Here is a 21,043-nt window from a genome sequence, read left to right as displayed (position 1 = left end):
TCATATTTCAAAATATAGACAATATTTTTGCACACTAACCCTTCTATTTAAAACTAAGGGAGGGATGTGGTTTGATCCATGAGTAGAACAAACTTCAGTAAGAATTTACCAAATAGTGGAAAAAAAGTTTGAGAGTAGCTATAAGCAACAATTACTGAACAAGAGGCTTTTATCATTATAAAGTGTTGAAAATCATAAACACACATATTGTGCGAGTTAGTAATAAAATACCATCCAATCAAAGAAAATTATTAGACACGGTTTACTGGTGCAAGAAGCGTCAGGGGCACACTGATATTTTCCCATTTTGAAGCAACCTCTTTACAATCTGATTGCAATTTACGGTGATCACATTAAATTCCACCTTTTCGTTGGTTTTGCGTGCAAGGAACAGAAGCAACTGCCATATGGACTGGCTGGATTCTACCCCTAGACAAGAGATTCTGCTATTTGATAGACTTTTTGCTCAGTAATCTCTTCCAATATCTAGAGCACCCAAAATTCTGTCAATGGTTTCTTCTAAACAAAGTAAGTTTCTTTAAATCAGATCACTTCTAAAGGATGGTGTGTTGAGAAAGCTTCTGCCAAAGAGTTGATTTATAGCAACAGGAACCAGCTGACATTTACTTAAACTGGTGCAGTTCTGTTAACTTCAGTGTGACAACACCAGTGTCATTAGCAGTCTAAGATGAGCCCTGAACCTTATTATTATTATTATTATTATTATTATTGGTTCATATATTCACAATGACTTGGAAAAACCACACCGGCTAAAACAAGATATTAACAACACACACCACCATAATTTTGCTTCAATCCATGTGGCCATCTTCTGTTAATCAAGAATTACCATTCTACCAATGAGCTAACAAATTCTCTTACTACGAGGCATTGGGGTTCTTGAAAAAGAGCATGAATGACACAACAGTCTTGGGAATAATTTTCACCACTGACCATTCTAGTTAAGGAGGTCCCAGTCCAGTGTCTTCAATAAATGGTGCATATGGCAACTTTAAATTATCAGTATCAAGGTGGATGTCCTTTAAAAAAAACACCCACCATAAACAAAGATAAGGGTTAATGGAAGGCAGAAATTGTAGGGATATTTCACTTGACGTTCTTCATCTGTAATAGCAGCAGAACTGCAGTTCTAGAGTTCACTGTGCATCTCGGGGTTGGGACAAAGACCTGAATGAGAAAGGACAATGTTACGTGTCATTAAAGTATTCAGCAATTCGATTCTCTTACAATTGCAGAACTTCCTCATTTTTTTCATGCTGCATAATCTCTTGGCCACGACTTTGCAATAAATTGCTTGCCAGGGTTACAACTATGTAGAATATGCTAAATCCTGACATACATTTTGATCAAAGAACGATGGCAGGTTATAGGTATCATAGAAATCTGTCAATGTTACTTTGATAGCAGACGGATCTTTTTGCCTGATTTGGCATGGCTCCATAAAACAGAGCAACCCAGTTTGTATATTGATTGATTCATGTTGGCAAATCTTCACAACCTTTTTACTTTTGTTATGGGTATATTACTAAAAAAACTACTGGTACTTCTAAAGGTGTGTAGCTCTCTGGACGTTTTGAGCTTTGAGCAAACGGCAGGTGAAGGGATGTATAAAAAAACTCTTTTGATTTGATGTGGGTTTCCCTCCTTCCATTATGAACTCTACAGCATTGTCCCATTCTGTGTTTTCCCACTGCACAAACTTCTTCAAGGAAAATAATTGCCTTGAAATACATATCAAGAAGATCAAGCTTAGAAAACGAAGAATTTTTTTAGATGTGGACATATGAAAGTTATCTAAAAATTATGGCTGCAATCCAAGACACACTTATCTGGGATAGGGAAATAGATTCTTTTTGGTTCGCATTTAAAGGTGAACCTGCCTAAATCTCAGTTTCCAAAAAATAACAATAATACAATAATTGAAACATAGCCATTCCTTGAAATTTGCACTCCTCTGAATTTTGAGATGCAGCTGTCCAGCTAAGTCATGTGTACTAAAATGCATATACTAGGGCAAAGTGTGCATAAAAATGTATACAGTGAAAATAATGTATAAACATGCATTATATTAGGGTAAAATTCTTTGCAAAATGTGCATATTAAGACAAATTCACTGATGAATTTTCGTGAGAACTTTTTTTTTAAATTGCAAATTGATATGGAAATATAAAGATCTGAACTTAAGACTGGAAAAATGAAAGCGAAACCAGAATTGAGAGATTCTGGGAGTAGGTCCCATTGAACTAAATGGGGCTTGCTTCTGAGTAGGCATGTAAAGAGTTGCACTGTGAACCTAATTATTTGGAATGTGTCCGATTGTAATTTGGGCCTTTACTTCTGAGTAAATATAGTTAAGCCCATTATTTGACAAGAAAACTGGGCCTAGGTTACTTGGCAACAGGTACTCCAGCGAACTACATGGGTATGTTTGGTTTACTGAAGCAAGCAATTTTCCCCTGCAAGAACTCAAAATAGAAATTTCAGTGTCACACAATAAGTAAATGGTTACTAGTTCAGAAGAAAAAGAAATGAAACCAATTACAATGGATTTGTTGCTATACTAAGGTCTTTCAAGTACCGTATTTCCCTGAAAATAAGACACTGCCTTATATTTATTTTTCCTCAAGAAGACACACTATGGCTTCTTTTCAGGGAATGTCTTATTTTTTATTACGCGTCCAGCCTCGCCTCTTCCTTGGCGCCCTCCAGAACTGCGCCTATCACTATGTCTTATTTTCAGGGTATGGCTTATATTGCGCAAATGCGTAAAAATCCTACTACGGCTTATTTTATGGGTATGCCTTATTTTCGGGGAAACAGGGTAGGACCGTAATGTTTGTTCCTGCAAAGCTTGAGTTTGTAGAACAGGACTATAATTAAACACTGTATTCATTTACTGGGCATTTCCAAACTGTTTTCCAAAAGGCGAGGGGAGATAATTATGCAACTCCTTAAAGTTTCATTAAAAAAATTACACCCATGAAGTGAATACATCTTCTTTATTCTCCGGTCCCAAAAAATATTAGTGCAGCGGAAACGTGAACATAATTCAGGTACAAAAACAGAGCTGTATTATTTAGAATTCTCTCTTACTGCTTTGGACTTGGCAAATCATCCTGAAGAGCAACTCTCAGTGAGGACTAGTCACCTGGAAAGCATCAACTTTCAAAGCTCTGCTGTTAGAGGAATAATAGACATGTTGGAATGAGGTAGAGAGGGGGGGGGAGTGGAAACATCCAGCTTCTGTAGCAGAATGGATGTATTTTTCTACCCTTGTGCAATTCAAAAATGCATGAATGGTTTCTGCTCAAGCTTTCTACATACATAAATATATTCACCTTTGGGATGAGAATGGAAAACTCCAGCCAAAGAGAATAATTTTGCAGAGCTATGAGCATGTGAAGGCGATTATTACAACGGAAGTCTCTATGTTACCTTAATGATAACTTTGGGGGGCAATTGAAATCTAGAGTAGTGTATTATATTGCCGTGGTAAATCTACTGATGAAAGTCCATAGCTTAACCTAGAGAATATCCTTGGCCAGTCTCCTAATTTGAATTGCAATAAACAGTGTAATTAGCTTGGCTCCCTGTAAAGGGGTAAACAGGAAAGCAAGGATATGACAAAGGTTGTCATTTACGTAAACCTTCCATCCACCGCCTTTCCAAAATCTTCTAGACTGTGATACATAAAGGGACAACTACTCATTGCAAGATAAGATCATAAGGTCCTATAAGACCAATGGTCCTGTGGCAAATCTCAGCTTCCAGTTTATGGAAAAAAGAGAAAACAAGTATTAACCTGAGAAACAGCTCCCTGTTGCTTAAGTAGAAGGGAGTGGCAGACTAAAACAGGAAAAAGAACACACATTGTGTGTTTCATTCTTTTTAATTCCCTATCTGTGAAAAGTGTAGTATAGAGATTTTGAGTGAGATCAAAGAAAACTTTTGACAGATAACTGATCCACGGTTGTCTATATCAAACAGTTTCATCATTTTAACACACTTCATTAAAGGTTTTTTCTTCTTTCTCTTTAGTCAACAAGGAACACAAATGTCATGTAAACATGCAAAGAAATGCCAGTATATCTTTACAGCAAATGTTTGTTGAATCTGACATACTGGTAGTAGCATCAAGTGGACAAATTCTTAGGAAGTCTGCGCATTTTCCCTCTTTACCCCTTGCATCAAGACTGAGGACCCTGAATATTTTCCATTCATACAACGCAAAAGATAACACAGTAATATCAACACAAGCTATCGTTCCTCTGGGCCCCTCAAAATAACATCATATTCTCTGAATTTTGCTTTGTGCTACACTTCAAAATATTTCTGCACTGTCTTTTTATATTTTGTATTTTCCAGTGAAATTTACAGCCCCATGAACTGCCATGGGCAAAGTCTTTTTGTGGGCCATTTGGTTGACTGAAAGCGCTCATGTTTCACAAAGCTCTGCACACACCGAAAACAGTTTCTTGAGTATATTTACCTCTACACAAGCTGCAAGCAGATGGGAATGGCTGCCAGCATCAAAACAAATTTATAACAAAGTTGTAAAGTGATAATAGAGCTGGGGGAAAGCATAAAAAGGATTTCCCCATATTTTGGCACTTAGGCCGTTCTATGTAGTGCCTCTGTGCAGTGATTCCCGGAGAATTTTACTTTTATACTTCTCTGATTTCAGATGTGATTCTCCTGCCAATTTGGAATCAGATTCCCTCCCTACCAGAAGCTAAGTTGAGATGCTTCTGGCTTCCCTAAAGCTAAGCAGTTTTATCTCCCTCCGTTGATGATGTTGTAGATCTGAATTAATCTGAAAGCTGAATGCCACTGCTTCTCTTATTTTCTTTCTTTCTTTAAAACTAAACGTTTTTCTCTAGAAATGTGTTTGGATGCTCTCTTTAATGTCAAACTCCTTTTTCTCCTTCCCCATATGGAAACAGGAGTCAGATAGTATGGCTGGCTGCTTTCCTTTCTCCCTTGCATTTCTGGAGTTTCTCTTTAGCATGTTTGCCATGTTTGCAGTCCTGCGAGATTTTACAAGGTCAGGCACAAGGACTGCTCTGTTCTAGCACTGTATTTTCTTGTCCCCTCTCAAGCCAGGTCCAGCCAAAAACAGCAAAACTACCGCTGCTGTTCTCATATATTTATTTCAGAAAACACTTCTGATAGTTATTTGGTTCCGCAGGATCCAAACGTTTGAATCTCTCCAGCCGATGTGAAGGCTTGCCCCTTTCCCTTCTGGCGTTGGTTGTATTTTGCCACAGTCCCAACTGTGCCTTCTTTGAAGACCCATTGATTTCAGAAGAAATTGCTTCCAAGTAAGCCTGCTTTGAATTGCAATCTAAAGCCACAATTCTAAACAGGATTATGTGGAAATGAGTCCCGTTGAGTGCGATGATAGTAAACCCAAGTTCTCATGAGGCAAGTCAGTTTCCCGGGGGTTCTTTAAAGGAAATCAGAATGCCGAGGATAACTTTATACACTTTTATTAAAATGAAATAAAAGTGTGTATACATATACATACTGTATACATATACATATACATATACACTGACCAACATATACATAACTGACCAAGGAGGCTGTGATTTATGAAATTAGCCAGAAGAGACGAGAAAGAAGACTAAAGACTACCGTAACCCGATGACTAACCTGGTGCAAGTTTTCTTGGAAGTAAATCTTACTATGTTCAATAGGACTGACACCTGTGTAATTGTGCGCAGGCTGCAGGTTTACTAACCTACTTTGGCATGGGTTTTCATAAGCAAAAGCTTATTTTGCCAGTTGTCCCAGGAAACATAATTCATTACCCAACATACTTTTGGCATCAGTGTGACAGCAAATGACTTCACCCTAAAACTACGGGCAAGTCTGAGAGTTAGATCAGTGAGTCGGAGGAAATCTGCTCAGACCGTTCACCCAGTTTCTCCTTACTCTTCAATGCCCTTTTCTCTTCGCCTCCATATAGCTTGGAGGTGGGGAAATAACAGACTATGGGAAGTGCATGCAGAGTTCTGAACACAACATTTAATCTTTGCCCTTTCCAAAAATTTTAGAAAAGCAATATAGACGATGCCCTGATAAAAAGAAACATCTTGGAATACTTTGTTTTTAAATGATTTATCTGTGGGTGTCGCAATGGAGACTTTTTAACAGTTACACTTTTCTGGTCCTCCTACATATTTACTTAAAAACAGAAAAGAAACTTCTATGAACACTTCCTAAATTCCATCAACATTTAACTTTTAATATCCCTTAATTTGGAAATTAATAATAGTTATTTTGAACCTTAAAAGCCTGTCAAATATTATAGTAGTGATTGTTAGATGTACATTTCCACCCATACTCTTTCACTCACTCATTATTCCTAAAATGTTTCTATCCAAAGGCTATGTCACCTTCCCCAACCTGCTGCCCTCCAGATGTTTTGGACTACAACACCCATGAGTCCTGGAGGGCACCAGGTTAGTGAAGCCTGGTCTAAATCTCTTTAGAATTTGACAGAAATGGATTAAACAGAATTGCCTTCTTGGCCTTAAATATTAATATGTAAAACTAAAAGCAAGGTGGATGCATGACAAACATGAATGAATATTCCTAACAGGGAATAATTTATCTGGGCATTATTTCAGTTAGAAACTTCTGGATCACACTACAGAATGATGTATTTGCTATTTAAATGATGAAGCAATAGTACCAATTCTTTTCTTGGTTAAGGAAGTCCACAAAATGTGATTTGAGCAGGAATCAATCTTGAAACTGCTTAAGGGCACGTGGCCTACCAAAATACTTTTGGAAGTGTTGCAGTGTTTATTTGTTCTTGCTCCTACCGGTATTCCACTGACCCCACCTCCCAGGATATCACAGAGAGAAACAACTGCTAAAAATAAAAGCTGGGTGCATCCCAGCACCGTTAAAATCTGGGGCCATTGGCCTCAACTGGCTCATGATGGCAACCTCAAGCGTTGTATGTAAGGAATATGTTGTGATACAAAATGTGGCTCTATTTATCTACACACACACACACACACACACACACACCTGATTGTCTATTTATTACATACACATGGACACACATATGGGGGGAAAATCTGGCACTTGTAATACTTGATGAAAATTCGTAGCACATGCGCTTGGCGTTTTAAAAAATGGTGGCATGACAGAATTTATGAGCAGGTTTTCAATCTGTTTAGAGGATCCCACTTTCTACCCCCAGTTCATGTCAGTGCATCTTCCATCTACAGAACATTCTCCCCCCTACCCAAGCGCTTTTGCTGCACCCAAGCAATACAACTGGGTTGAGGGGAGGGGAGGGGAGGTGGGGGGAGAGTTGCTGTTGAGAGAAAACAGCACATGTTACATCAGACACAGTACCTGATTTTTCAATGCACAGCTTGTCAGCCAGAAAGTCTGCCTCCTGGGCGATAAGTGAGTATATTTCATCTTCATACTGTTCTATGATAGTTTCGCACTGAAAGGGAGAAAAATAGCAGCTCTCCAGCAAAGAACTAAACAAGGCCATTTAACACAGAGCAGAAAGGGAAGAACCGCCTCACAAAGACTGTTTGGGATTGTTTGCTTGTGAAGCACCCTGATCAATTGTTCTATTCCCCCCATATAATTAACAGTATATTGAATTTCAATATATGCTTATTTAGGTTCCTTTAAAAAAGAAAGAAAGAAAACAATGCTTTGCATAATGATATTTTGTTAAGGATTATACTTTGTTTCCTCATGATGCAAGCTGCTTTAATGGCGATACAACTAGTTTAAATTAAATACATATATATTTTTTAAAAATGATTATACCTGCATTCTCGCTATGGGTGTGTACATATGTGTGTTTGTATAGATACACACACACACACACACACATATTTGTGCACACGGTTTTCCATTTTAGCAGAATGCTAATGTTTTGCAAAATGGTACAAAAGGGACAAGGGCGCTGTACTTGAAAAATCTCTGGGCGGTAGGCAGTAAAGCTCTCCTCGGCCATTTTGTCTGAAACTTACAGGTATAAATGCCTCTTTCCCCAAAACTCCAAAATCGGTTGCGGAAAAAGCGGAAAGAACCCCAACATATACACTTTAAAAATAATAACAACAAATGGGTTTAACCAGGAGGCCAAGTATCCACCGTGGCGGATGGCCAACTCTTACCCAGTGCCAAAGGTTAGAGTCAGAATACGTCACAGCGGGGATAGGGGGGGGTAAAGTTTTAGCACATTAATTTAAACACAGGATCTTGAAATCCAATAACTTGCTTCAACATGTCACAGGAAACAAGAGCAATTCACATTAGTGTGGCTACTACAATTGCATATGCACCCCAGATCTAAAGACATTGGTACTTATAAGCAAATTCCTTTGACAACAATGAGTTTTACTTCCACAGGCTAAGTTTCGGATTGAGGTTCCTGCTTCCCGCCGCCACCACCACTTTGCTTCGAATACTTAAAAACAAAGCAGAACAGTGAGCATTCTCTAATGTACAATGATGCCTGGTACAGGAAAAAATTATGTGTTCTTTCACAAGCGAACAACTTGGCGCTAGGCCATCTTGGGACCTTCCCTCTTGCTTCAACACACTCTAGGCCCTCAAAAATATATGTGGACCCTGTCAACAAGGCCCAAGGAAAGGAGAGCCGGAGACGCGCCCTTTCCCACTCTGAACAGCAAATAAAGATTTGAAATTACATTATAATTAATTTGGATTGTTACCCTATCACCACAGTTGCCGACTTCTTAAAAAAACAGAGCCGCAACATAGTATTGATCTATACCACTGAAAAATAATTGCTAGTAAAGCTGATGGTTTTTCTTTAAAAAAAAAGATTCTAGTTTAACAACCAATTACACAGAAATGGAGTCAACAGCATCTATCTAGACAACACAGGTGCTGTGTGCCATGATTTTGCATCTCTAGACCATGCCATACCATTTGTTGTTATAAATTACAAAGTACTAAAGAGCCTACAGAAACAACGTAGCATTATCAAAGCCCTGGCTTTACGTTGAGTGAAGTGATTTAATATACAATATCAAACATTATGCTAATAGCAATTCAGCCCGAAATGTCACCAGTTTATTATGTTGTCTTACCGCATATTTCAAGGGCTTATAAGCATCAGAATAAAAAAAGTATTTTTTATATTCTGCGTAGATTGGCTCATCCTTCCTAGGAGCATATCTCTTGAATATCTTTTTGTTAGTGACTGGGTCGTCTTGAAGTTGATAGTCGTTCATCCGATCACATATCTTTTCCAAAACGTCTGTTAAGAAGGTCTCTGACTTTGTAAAAGCAACCTAAAGGGAAGGAGAAAATTACATCTCTCTCTTTCAATATATATATATCTGTATACACCGAAATTTCCAAATGTTACAAAAGCAAAAGGCTACAAGCACAGGGCTCTTACACAGGTCAAAGAAACAGAGCAATGTCAGCAGATCTCCATATCTGCATAATTGTTGACCCATATTATATTACACACATAATTAAAAATGTCAGCTGAATCTACGATGACACTTGCAAAAAAAAATTAAACATCTACGGTTCTCATAAAGCATTCCTTATAGACTAATGTGCCATTATAAGCTTTTAGATTTGCAAGCACATTTTGCTATTAAAAGAAGATGTATAAGACTCAGCAAATCAAAAGAGAAAAATCAACTTTCCATGGCCCATGTTTTCTTGACGTACCCTTGAAAGATTTCTTGTTGGAATCAGCTTTGCTTCTTTAACGGGAGCAGTTTCTAAAAAGTCTCTCTCCCTCTCTCTCTCTCTCCCCCCCCCCCAAGTCCTTCAGTTGGTCTGTCTTACTTGCTGTTCGTCAACTCAGATGCAGCTGTTTAATGCCTCCCAGGGGTGTGCAGAAAGAAAATAGCCGCTTACAAAATTTAGCTTCTCCCAGGTTCTACTGTTTCAAGCTTTATTTTCCAGCAGCTGGCCCATGTCTTCGCCCATGCCTCTTCCTTCAGAATTAAGCAAGAATTCGGGGGGAAAACATTTAGACGCTACCTACATACTTAGCGAGGGTCTCAACAGCTAGTGCTGCAGGGGTCAAAGAGCAGCCCTCATCCCTGGAAACCGGGACAAAAAACTTCTCTCCCGTCTAGACAGGTCAAGGTGCAAGATGCGCCTATCCCTGTTGCTTCTTCCGGAAGGGGGCGTGAATTGAAGCCAAGTGCACAGTAAACAACAGGGCTGCATCCTTGGGCCTTTAGAAGATCTTTCTCCCCCCCCTCCACCCTCTGCTGATCAAAGTAGGAAGTTATCATGACAACCATAGTCAAAGGGACTGAATCACAAATGAACTCGATTTCTGCAATGTTGATATATCCAGTCTCCATTGTCTCTTTTCAGGCTCGGTATGAAGCCTTCCGGTCTCAATGATTACATTACAGAAGCACTTTCATATGTGTGCTCCGTTTACACAAAGGAGTTCCTTGCTTCACCACCATCTGGCTACAAATCAGATAAATAAAGGCAGAAGAATTAAAATTAAAGCTTAGGGTTCCTTCCCCCTCCTCCCCCTCCCCCTCCCCCTCCGCTCCCCACCTCTTGTGCTTCTTAAACTGGGCCCTTTTATGAGACGTTCTCCTTCAGCCTCAGCCCCGTTTTGCATTTGGAATCTTAACTCTCTTTTTTTTTAATGGAAACTGGGAGCAACAAAAAGGTAAATGCTGCTCATTAAGGCGGGGGTGGGTGAGTTGCGGGAGAGTGGACGATGTGGGTTTTATCCCCTTGCAAATGTTGGATGCAAATTTTCAAGCGCCATATTGAAGGCCAACTCGTAAATTAAGCAGATTATCCAAAATGTGGTTCTGCGCACACATGGAATTATACTTTCCCTCTCTCTTCCTCTCTCATTCCCTTTCTCGCACAGAAACAAACACTTGCACATAAACAGTGACCAAGCAGCATGGTTCCCAAAAGATTAAGTGGAATATGCAATTCAGCAACACTGCCCGCCCCCCCCCCCCGCTTATGGCTTGGGGGTTAGAAAGTCAAATGCGCTGACTTTATTTGGAAGTAATTTCCATTTATTTCAATGGAGCTTCCTTTATTATGTTTAGAATCAAGATGGATATAATAAAACAAGGGGTTTCCTCGTCTGCTTTTCTTTTCTTCTGCTACTTTCACATCTTTTAGAAATCTGCAATGTCTTAATTTTTCAAGACACAACTTTGCCTAAAACTTATTACAGAGCCTAAGGATTTGGCCCAAAGTAGCACATGATGCAATGATATAATGAGGGTTAAAGTTCAGGGAGTTTTTATTATCTCTGACGCAACTATACCATCATATAGCTGCCATGGCTACAGTCTCATACAGGGTTAAGAGTGCTCCAGGCCATTGCTTTCAATGCTTGTTTAATTCTGTGTTGGGTTGAGTAAAGGGCATCATACAAAATATGTAGTACATAGGAAATGAAACTAACTATGGGGCATAGTTAGTTTTCAAGCCTAAATAAAAATGCAGGACAATTAAATATGACAGGAGGAATCATGCACAAGTTCTATCTCAACCGACTGATTAAAAAATGATCTGTAGCATTTTCATAACAGCAGGATGGGTATTTTGCGAAGCTTGGAGTGGGGAAAAAGTTATTTCAGAAGATATTCCTCAGTTGGTTAAATCCAACCCAATGAAGTACCAAAAACACACCTCAGATAAGCAGCATATCCCACAATGGACTGCAAGGGGATTCAGACTAGAGACATACAAATTAGAACTTCCGAAAATATGAAAGTCAACAACTCAATGCGAGCATACAGTAAGCATATTTCTGTCCCATTGGCACCAGTGACAATGCTTAGCCATGAGCTGGTCTGTGCCCTATGACACTGGAATGCACTTTTATGACATACCATTTTAAAAACCAAGTTTACAACAAATATGATAACAGACAAAATAAACAAACAAGCAAACAAACAAACAAACAGCCCAGTTACCCCCATTGCCTGTGTAGGGTTGGCACAGTGGCTGATCAGTTACTACAAACATTTCCTTTTCTCAAACCACTTTTCCCTCCCCACCCCTTTCTGAAATGAACAGAGTTCAGTCAGTGTGAGACTAGCTCCCCCCCAAAAAAACAGAACTGCTGGGAGATTGAATTACCCTTGCACACAGATGTGGGTGCTATTATTATATAGAAATATATAATACACACACACACACACACACACACACACACAAGCATAAATCCCACAAATGAAATAGGTACAATTTTTGCCAGTTCTTTAGCTAGCCAGGTTTGATTAGTAAGCAACAGCAATTTCCATTTAAACCAAATGTCTTTCCCTGACGTATATACTTTCTCTACAAATATATCACAGCCACGACCACTACCAGTGCAACATCCTTCCTCCCAAAGTTAAGGATGCTTTAAAATTGCCTCAATAAAAAAAAGGGGGGAGCATTTAGGCATGTGGCAGAAAACGAAAGCCTTTCTTTGGAGACTCTGAAGATTTTGAATGGTACTTGTCAATAAAGCAACTCCCATTGTAGTCACACCGGAGATGTGGGCCTCACTCCATCCCGAAAAAGCTGTCGCAGAGATAGTAAGCTCATTAAAATATGAATAACAAGGCAGCCATCATTGTAAGAAGAGAAAGGCATCTTACTTTGTATCAAACTTTTAGCTTATCATTTATTTATTTTTCGCAAAACAACAAGAATTAACATGGTATCTCTCCCCCCCCCAAAAAAAATCCCTCTAACCCCCATTGGTTTTTTGTTGTTTGTGCAAATTTTAGCACTGCATGGAGTACTCTAAGCATTTTCCAGATTTTTTTTTTTTAAAAATCCCACAGTGCTGCTGATCATTCAAAGCATGTCTGACATGGGAGGGGGGAAAGTAAGCTGATCTTTCCAATATTTCGAAATGCTGAGAGAGAGAGAGAGAGAGAGAGAAAGTTAATATCTGCTACAACACACATGGTCATGTGCACATAGAGAGGCAAATCAGTTCCAGAATATTTTAGCCAATTTTAAGCCCCACGATGGAGAATTCATTACAGGCTGCAGCGATGACACCTTCATAACAGTCAATTACAAGGAAGCTCATGAGCCAGTTCATTACTATGTCTCTGCTAATCTCGTTGTAAATTTGTGCCTTGATAGAGACCATAACCAGCCAAGAATGCAATTGGGTTGTGGGCATGGGATAAGAAAAATAAAAATGTAACGGCTGCAGATGGACATCTTCCAAAATCCAGAGTGCCAATCAAGTATTTTCCATGTGAAAGCCTCTCTCTCCCTCCCCTGCCTTCCATTCCTCCATTAGTGCTGCAGTATGTATGAATTACGCAAGCATGTTTATGTATGTTCAACCACCCATGTATATGAGTAAGTTCACGTCTAACAAGCGTTCAGAAGTTAGTGACTTAACTGTGTGGAGGAGTGGGATTCCAGGAATTTGGAAACAAGTGTTTTTTTTCCTTTAAAAAAGTGTTTCATGTCATTTAATCACAAGCTTTATAATTGACAAAAGTATTCCAATCATTTCCGATATTTATTAAGAGTCAATATTTAAAAGTGAGAACTCCAAAAGCCCGTCCCCCTTCCCCTTTGCTCTAGGCTACGAAGAGGAGAAACATGAATGCCGAACTACTCAAAAGGCTGATGGGATATATAATTAGCTATTATGTTAATTGAATCCACTGTGAGTTTGTTGTATGAGATTTCTTCATATAATATGCAAATGATCTCCAAGGTTTAGTTTTATTAGACAATATAATTAGAAATCCTTTTAAAGGAGAGAATTCTAACGAGGCGTAATAAAGGTTGGAAAAATGTGTTTGCTGTGTGGCTCTACCACCTGGGCTTGCTTAATTAAAAAAGAGAGAGAGAGAGAGAGAGGAAGAGACTTTATTCACCAACAGGAAAATTTCAAAGAAAGTTATGCTTTAAAAAAAACACAAGTTTATTACGAAAATGTGACGTTGAGCAGGAAACATTCATTCACATGGAAACATAAATCCTGCTCCCTGTTTTAGCCTGCGAACATTGTTCACTCATATTTATTTATTTTTTTGAAAAAGTTTTCCCAATGCAAAACTGTGGTCACTTGTGTAGAGATGTATATAAGAGAGGCAAATTCATGGAGAAAGCGCCCCCCCCCTCCATCATCGTTATTAAGAGTCGTGATCCGAGCAGAGGAAGGTACTTTAGCTTTTGTGCTGTAACTAATCAGCGTAACTTCATTTACAGTAACAAACACTGACATTCTAACATCTGGAATTAAAAGCCTTCCTCGATAGTGAAGAAAGGCAGGCTCTGTTACTCTAGAGCTGGCTGCATAGGCAACAGTTGTGTTCCACTTCATGTGAGACCACCAGCAATGCCAACCCTAAAAACAATTTTTTCTGTGGTCCATTCCCGAATGCTTGCTCATCGCACCAAGAAACAGCGACAGAATACCCGGTGTGTAATTCTAGGCTCATTCAAACAGCACAGCAGCAGCAGCAGCAGCAACAACTGCCGTATGCTATGTTATATTGAATATTGTATTCTTTCATGTAAAACGATTTTCATGATAAAAACGATCAAGTTAACAGAGCACCGATCTGCCTTTGTTTTTACCTGTACTAAGCCTCCGCAATAGTGAGATGGCCGATTTGGGAGTCGAGGGATGGGTGGGAACCTATGAGAGTCAGAATATGGAGGGAAGAGTTGACTGATGATCTAGTGCTCTACCTGATCAACTGTGAGATACAAACACAAGGTTTTGTCCAACTCCGTTATACTTAGCTACGTTAGTCATGTCCATTAATTTCAATGGGAGTAACACTGGCTACTACAAGCCATAGAAATTAGAGTGCAACAACTGGATCATTTAATTATCAGCAAGGAGCTGATGATTCTCAGCATAAAATGGATTTGTTGCTATCCAGTAGAAATAGAAAATAGAAAGGATTGAATCTTTTGCCTTGGGTGCTGCTACCAAACCCCCGCACAAATAAAACATAGAGCTAGACTCGTAATACACTTTGTAATGTCTGATCTTTTATAACTTACTAGCAGCCTCGTACCCTGCCCTACTTGGAAAATCTACGATGCTGAAAAATATCAGTGCCGTAAACAAGATTAGTGGTTAAAATCAGGAAAGTTCTGGAATGGATCAGTACATCATGTTGATTCAGAATGGTGTCCAATGGTATCCAAACATAAATTAAAACCTGCTCCTCGATCTCAGGAACCATTGTGCAAAATCTGGTTACAATTCTTAAGAGGCGTCCAAATGAACAGTGAACAGACAAGCAACTTCCCAAAATATATCGTATTTATATGATGATGCATAGCTTGTTGTCTTTTGGTTAAGAACTGTGGCCTGAAAAATGTTAACCTAAGGCCCAACCCAAAGCACAGGGCAGTCTCGAGCAGGTCGTGCACCCTGGTGCCGGCCCGGTGCCCTGATGCACCGCGCCACCGGGGGTCTACCTAGAGCCGGCCCTGCCAAAGCATCTTTATTCAACATAAAACTCCATGTTCAGGGAATGTTTTTCCCTTTTCCTTTTACTGATTACCTGGATGACGCTTGTTAATATGGTTGTATGTGGTTTTTGTGTACTTTTAGAAGAAAAGGATGTGGGCAACTGATAACAAGAGCTTCATCCAAGCCTGCTTGGCCACTGCGTTCTGTGGGGCTTAGACACATGTGAATGTGCAGAGAACAGCAGCCAAGCAATGCTCTGCCTCCCCTTAGAGCCACTTATTGCTACCCCGGGTCTGCCAAACATCTGCTGCCCTGCCCTCTCTATGCCACCAGCCTCAATGGTCATCACCAGTCGCCTCTGGCCTGCTGTTTATACTGTCTCAGTCCTGCAGGTTCCTTCTCCTTGGCTGTTCTGACTTTTCTCCAGGGAAAGCCATCCTCAGCATGCCTTTCTTCCCAATACTGTAGCCACACCTTCCCATTCTGTGGTGATTCTCATAGATGCCAGCTTTGTATATACAGTGGTAAAAGGCAAAGGTAAAGGGACCCCTGACCATTAAGTCCAGTCATGGACGACTCTGGGGTTGCAGTGCTCATCTCGCTTTACTGGCCAAAGGAGCCAGCATACAGCTTCCGGGTCATGTGGCCAGCATGACTAAGCCGCTTCTGGCGAACCAGAGCAGCGCACAGAAATGCCGTTTACCTTCCCGCCGGAGCGGTACCTATTTATCTACTTGCGCTTGATGTGCTTTCAAACTGCTAGGTTGGCAGGAGCAGGGACCGAGCAACGGGAGCCCACCCCGTCACGGGGATTCGAACCGCTGACCTTCTGATCGGCAAGCCTTAGGTACTGTGGTTTAACCCACAGCGCCACCCACGTCCCCATATACAGTGGTACCTCGGTTTAAGAACAGTCCTGTTTACGAATGATTCAGTTAACGAACTCTGCAAAACCGGAAGTAGTGTCCAGTTTGTGAACTCTACCTTGGTCTAAGGATGGAATCTGAATGGTGGAAGGGCACTGGTGGCAGGAGGCCTCATTAGGGAAAGTGCGCCTCGGTTTAAGAACAGTTTCGGTTTAAGAACGGACTTCCAGAACAGATTAAGTTCGTAAACCGAGTTACCACTGTAGTTTGGTAGGAGCACACTGCTGAGTTTTGTTCCTTCTGTCTCTGTGGATCATTTCCAGTCTTGCAAATACCACAAGGGCTGTTGCTCAGTAATAAATACGTGCTGTTGATGCAAAAGGTACTGGATTCAATCCTGAAAAATCTGCAAGGAGAGCTAGTGTGAGACAGTGCTTTGAGTGCTGGACTGGTGAGACCAGGGTTATGATCCCCCCTCAACCATGAAATACACTGGGTGACCTTGGGCCCAGCATTCTCCCTCAGCCTAACCTACCTCACAGGGTTGTTGTGAGGACAAAAACGGGGGGGGGGGGGGGAAACCATGGATGGCACTTGAGCTCCTTTGGCGGAAAGGTGAGATATGAAGGCAATAAATGGTAACACTGGGGGGGGGGGGCTGCCAGCTGAAACCTTGGGAAGCTGCTGCCAGTCTGTGCAGACCACAGCAAGTGCAATGGACTGTGAGTGGTCTGAATCAGTATAGAATACTTCCTCTGGTCTTCTGGAGGAGAGCTGAACAGCTTGCTTGGTGAAGTGAATCAAGCTCTTATTATAGGACAGTGTGAATTTGTTTACATGGAACTCATTGCATGCATCTGTAATTTTTTTAAAAAGCCTTCCTAGGTGACTAGGAATAGTTAAAGCTATAGTATAGTTAAATCTATGGTTTTCCCAGTAGTGATGTATGGAAGTGAGAGCTGGACCATAAAGAAGGCTGATCGCCAAAGAATTGATGCCTTTGAATTTTGGTGCTGGAGGAGACTCTTGAGAGCCCCATGGACTGCAAGAAGATAAAACCTATCCATTCTGAAGGAAATCAGCCCCGAGTGCTCACTGGAAGGACAGATCCTGAAGCTGAGGCTCCAATACTTTGGCCACCTCATGAGAAGAGAAGACTCCCTGGAAAAGACCCTGATGTTGGGAAAGATGGAGGGCACAAAGAGAAGGGGATGACAGAGGACGAGATGGCTGGACAGTGTTCTTGAAGCTACAAATATGAGTCTTACCAAGCTGCGGGAGGCAGTGGAAGACAGGAGTGCCTGGCGTGCTCTGGTCCATGGGGTCACGAAGAGTCGGACACGACTAAACAACTAAACAACAACAAGGTGACTAAAAATCCACTCAAGGTGTGCCACTGGAAGGGCAAGCTGTCTTGGTAGGGCTACAGCTCCTTAGTGAAGTGCACACTTTGCAGGCAGGATGTTTCAGGTTGACTCTGCAGCGTCTTCAGGTAGGGTTGGACAACAGTGGCCAAAACCTTGGAGAACTAATGCCAGGCAGTACAGACTACCACGTAAAACAAGCCTGCTGCTTGTGACAGCCCGGAGGTGGATTTTCAGCATTTTCTTGCTGCGCCAGCTCCTAGCTATCATAGCACAGGGGCCCAAACTGGGCTCATCTCCAAGAGGCTGCATGGTCAGCTCCCCTCTGCCCCACCCCGGAACACCCTGGCAGTAGTGTGTGTGTGTGTGTGTGTGTGTGTGTGTGTGTGTGTGTGTGTGGCAGAAACTAGGGTTAGGGTTAGGATTGCCTCCTTGTCATTGTTGTTTTGAGTCAATAGCAGTTACGGAGGGAATGCAGATCAGGCCCAAGGGAAAGGAGAAGGGGATTTACACCTTGATGGTTTGGGACACCAGCTCCCATCCTGCAGCTATTTACTTTGTGGCTGGGGGGAAATGCAGTTGCTAATTGTGTGGCTATCATCACAACTGTTTTAGCCCTTAGCACGGCTGCGCCCACCGAAGGAAGCCCACAGAATATCACACCTGGTTCCAGAAATGGTTTGCTCTCTTGTCCCCTGTCCCATCAAAGCTTCTTGTTAAGTCTTGCTAGTCACCTACACGGGTAATGGGGAACAGCAATGTCACCAGAGTGATAATGGTGGCTTCTGCTGTGCCAGGACTCAGACCAGGATTCAGCCACAGCAGAAACACCAAGGATCCTCCTAGTTTCTGATCCTATGAGTCATTGCCCCAGTGTGGCAACCGATAGGATCAGGCTGCACAAGCCAGTTTCAGAAAGTGGCGATAGGCAGCTGAAGTGAAGTTTGCTTAAATCCTGTTGATCTCAACCGAAGGAAGTCATTTTTACGTCCGCTGCAGAAATCGTTGAAACTTAAAGGTGCTTCCCTTTGACTACTTAATACATTTAGAACATTTTCTAAACTTGTAGCTAATCTTATGTATTCAGTCACTGAAACCCCCCCAAAAAGTATTGTCCAACATAACCTCCTACCTCCCCCAATTAAATTATACGCAGCACTGTCTACTTCAGCTAAAAATCAGTTTAGTTAGCGGGTCCTTTCCTGTGTGTTGTACATTGGCTGATTAACATATTGCTTACATTCTCTAATGGACATTCTAAAATTGCCCAACATGTGAATAATAAGCAGACAATCAAAGGAAAAGCAAAGCAATCAAAATACAAAACTATTCCCTGCCCCCTACCCACCCCGCTTCTGTCTTTCCACTCCTGGAAGTATAACAGTGAACTTCTCTGAGAGGCCTGAAGCAACCTTCAAATGCAGGAAAGTGATTTTTGACATCTTGAGATCCTCGTCAGGGTGCTTCCAAGCAGAGGCTTCAGGGGGGAGCAGCAGATGTGCCGAATCCCTGGGATTCTTCCGAGTGCCTAAAACTGACAGTCTCTGGTGTGGCTGTGCCACTCCCGGATCCCCACCAAGAACTGCTGCTAGACCAAACCTGCCCCCCAAGCAAGGAAGTTCAGGAGAGGTAGCACGTGATGTTTAAAACCAGCAACATCTCATTATGTTTCAAGTAGTTTTAGTTTGAAACAATGGCACACAAGTGGTTTTTTTTTTAAAGAAACCAAAAGGGTTTCCTTTTCGTGGTCCTTGGAAGCTATGCAGCATACCCGTTGCCCCTGAATTTGTATTCCCTGAAGATGAGAAGGTCCTGTGTGGGCAGGGCAGGCTGTCCATGCAGACAGACCGCAGGACAGGACAGCTCAAAGGGAAGTCATTGTACCTGTTCCCCACAGACACTATAGCTCTATCCACAATTTCTTCATTTTATAGTAGCAGGTTCAGGAGCACCATCTCAGTTTCTATAGGGCAGGCATCCCCAAACTGCGGCCCTCCAGATGTTTTGGCCTACAACTCCCATGATCCCTAGCTAACAGGACCAGTGGTCAGAGATGATGGGAACTGTAGTCCAAAACACCTGGAGGGCCGAAGTTTGGGGATGCCAGGTATAGGGATTCATTTGGTTCTTTCTAGAACAGGAAACGAAAATAGCACTTGCTCTAGAACACTTAAAGGGCCCTCCAGCTGTCTTTTTTTATTGTGCTTTCACGATCATATGTGCTCGTGATGGAATAAAGGATGGAATCCAGTTCTGCTTTCAAGACTGTTTGCATCTGCAAAAGTTTTGGGGTAGACATACTGCTTCGTTTCCATACCCTCTAACATTTTCCCAATGAAAATAGGGATGTCCCATTCCAGAACGATTATTTTACTATTTATACCCCACACATCTTACTGACTTGCCCCAGCCACACTGAGTAGCTTCCAACATATATAAAAACATAATAAAACACTAAACATTTTTTTAAAAACAAAACACCTTCCCTATTTCCTTCAGATGGCTCCAGGGTTGGATAACTCCATACCCCATGGGCGTAGGCAGGGGGGCAGGAGGGGGCAGTTGCCCCCCCTAGAAGCAGGGCCGCTGACCAGCCTGCCCCGCTGCCCGCCGCGGGAGAAGGGAGACGTCCCTTCTAGCCGGCTGGCTGTGGGGCGGGTGGAGGGAAAGCCAGCCAAACGCTTTGCGTGGCTCTGGGGCTTTCCCTCCACCCACCCCAAAGCCAGCTGGCTAGAAGGGACGTCTCCCTTCTCCCTTGCTGGCTGTGGGGCGGGTGGAGGGAAAGCCAGCTTTCCCTCCACTCGCCCTGGCGATCGCAGAGGGGGAGAAGGGGATCAGAACAGCCCGATTTCGGGCTGATCCTGGTGCCCCCTCGCCCTTGCCGATCGCGGAGGGGGAGGAGGGGGTCGGAGCAGCCCGATTTTGGGCTGATCCGGGTGCCCCCTCGCCCCTGCCGATCGCGGAGGGGGTCGGAGCAGCCTGATTTTGGGCTGATCCTGGTGGCCCCTCGCCCCTGCCGGTTGCGGAGGGGGAGGAGGGGGTCGGAGCAGCCCAATTTCGGGCTGATCCTGGCGGCCCCTCGCCCCTGAATGACCATGGCTTTCCTTGCCCCACTGTGGCCCCTCCCCCATGCCTTGGTCCCGCCCCTTGCCCCCTAATTTTGATCCTGGCTACGCCCCTGTCATACCCTCCAACATTTCTCCAAGGGATATCTTAAGGAAAAGTGGGACATTCTGGGATCAAATCCAAAACCAGGATGGCTTCTCTAAATCAGGAACGTCCCTGGAAAATAGGGACACTTGGAGGGTCTGTGTTTCCAGTCACTGCGTGTACCTTAACTTCCTGCT

General features: G+C 42.1%; 1 protein-coding gene across 1 annotated transcript in view; it reads right to left on the bottom strand.

Moving 5' to 3' along the window:
• Nucleotides 1-741: 741 nt before the first annotated feature.
• The window catches only part of CNPY1 (canopy FGF signaling regulator 1), a 49,343-nt gene continuing 29,041 nt past the window's right edge, over nucleotides 742-21,043 (bottom strand). Inside the window, exons 3-5 of the mRNA XM_035129686.2 lie at nucleotides 9,129-9,332; nucleotides 7,399-7,495; nucleotides 742-1,188 (exon numbers count right to left, since the gene is read on the bottom strand). Of these exons, the coding sequence (XP_034985577.2) occupies nucleotides 1,151-1,188; nucleotides 7,399-7,495; nucleotides 9,129-9,332 (339 nt within the window). The 3' untranslated portion in view covers nucleotides 742-1,150. The remainder of the gene's footprint in view (nucleotides 1,189-7,398; nucleotides 7,496-9,128; nucleotides 9,333-21,043) is intronic.

The sequence above is a fragment of the Zootoca vivipara genome, chromosome 12, assembly GCF_963506605.1.
Source record: "Zootoca vivipara chromosome 12, rZooViv1.1, whole genome shotgun sequence".
NCBI classification, from domain to species: Eukaryota; Metazoa; Chordata; class Lepidosauria; order Squamata; family Lacertidae; genus Zootoca; species Zootoca vivipara.
The sequence above is the reverse complement of the archived record's forward strand: the minus strand, read 5'-3'. Positions and strand labels throughout refer to the sequence as shown.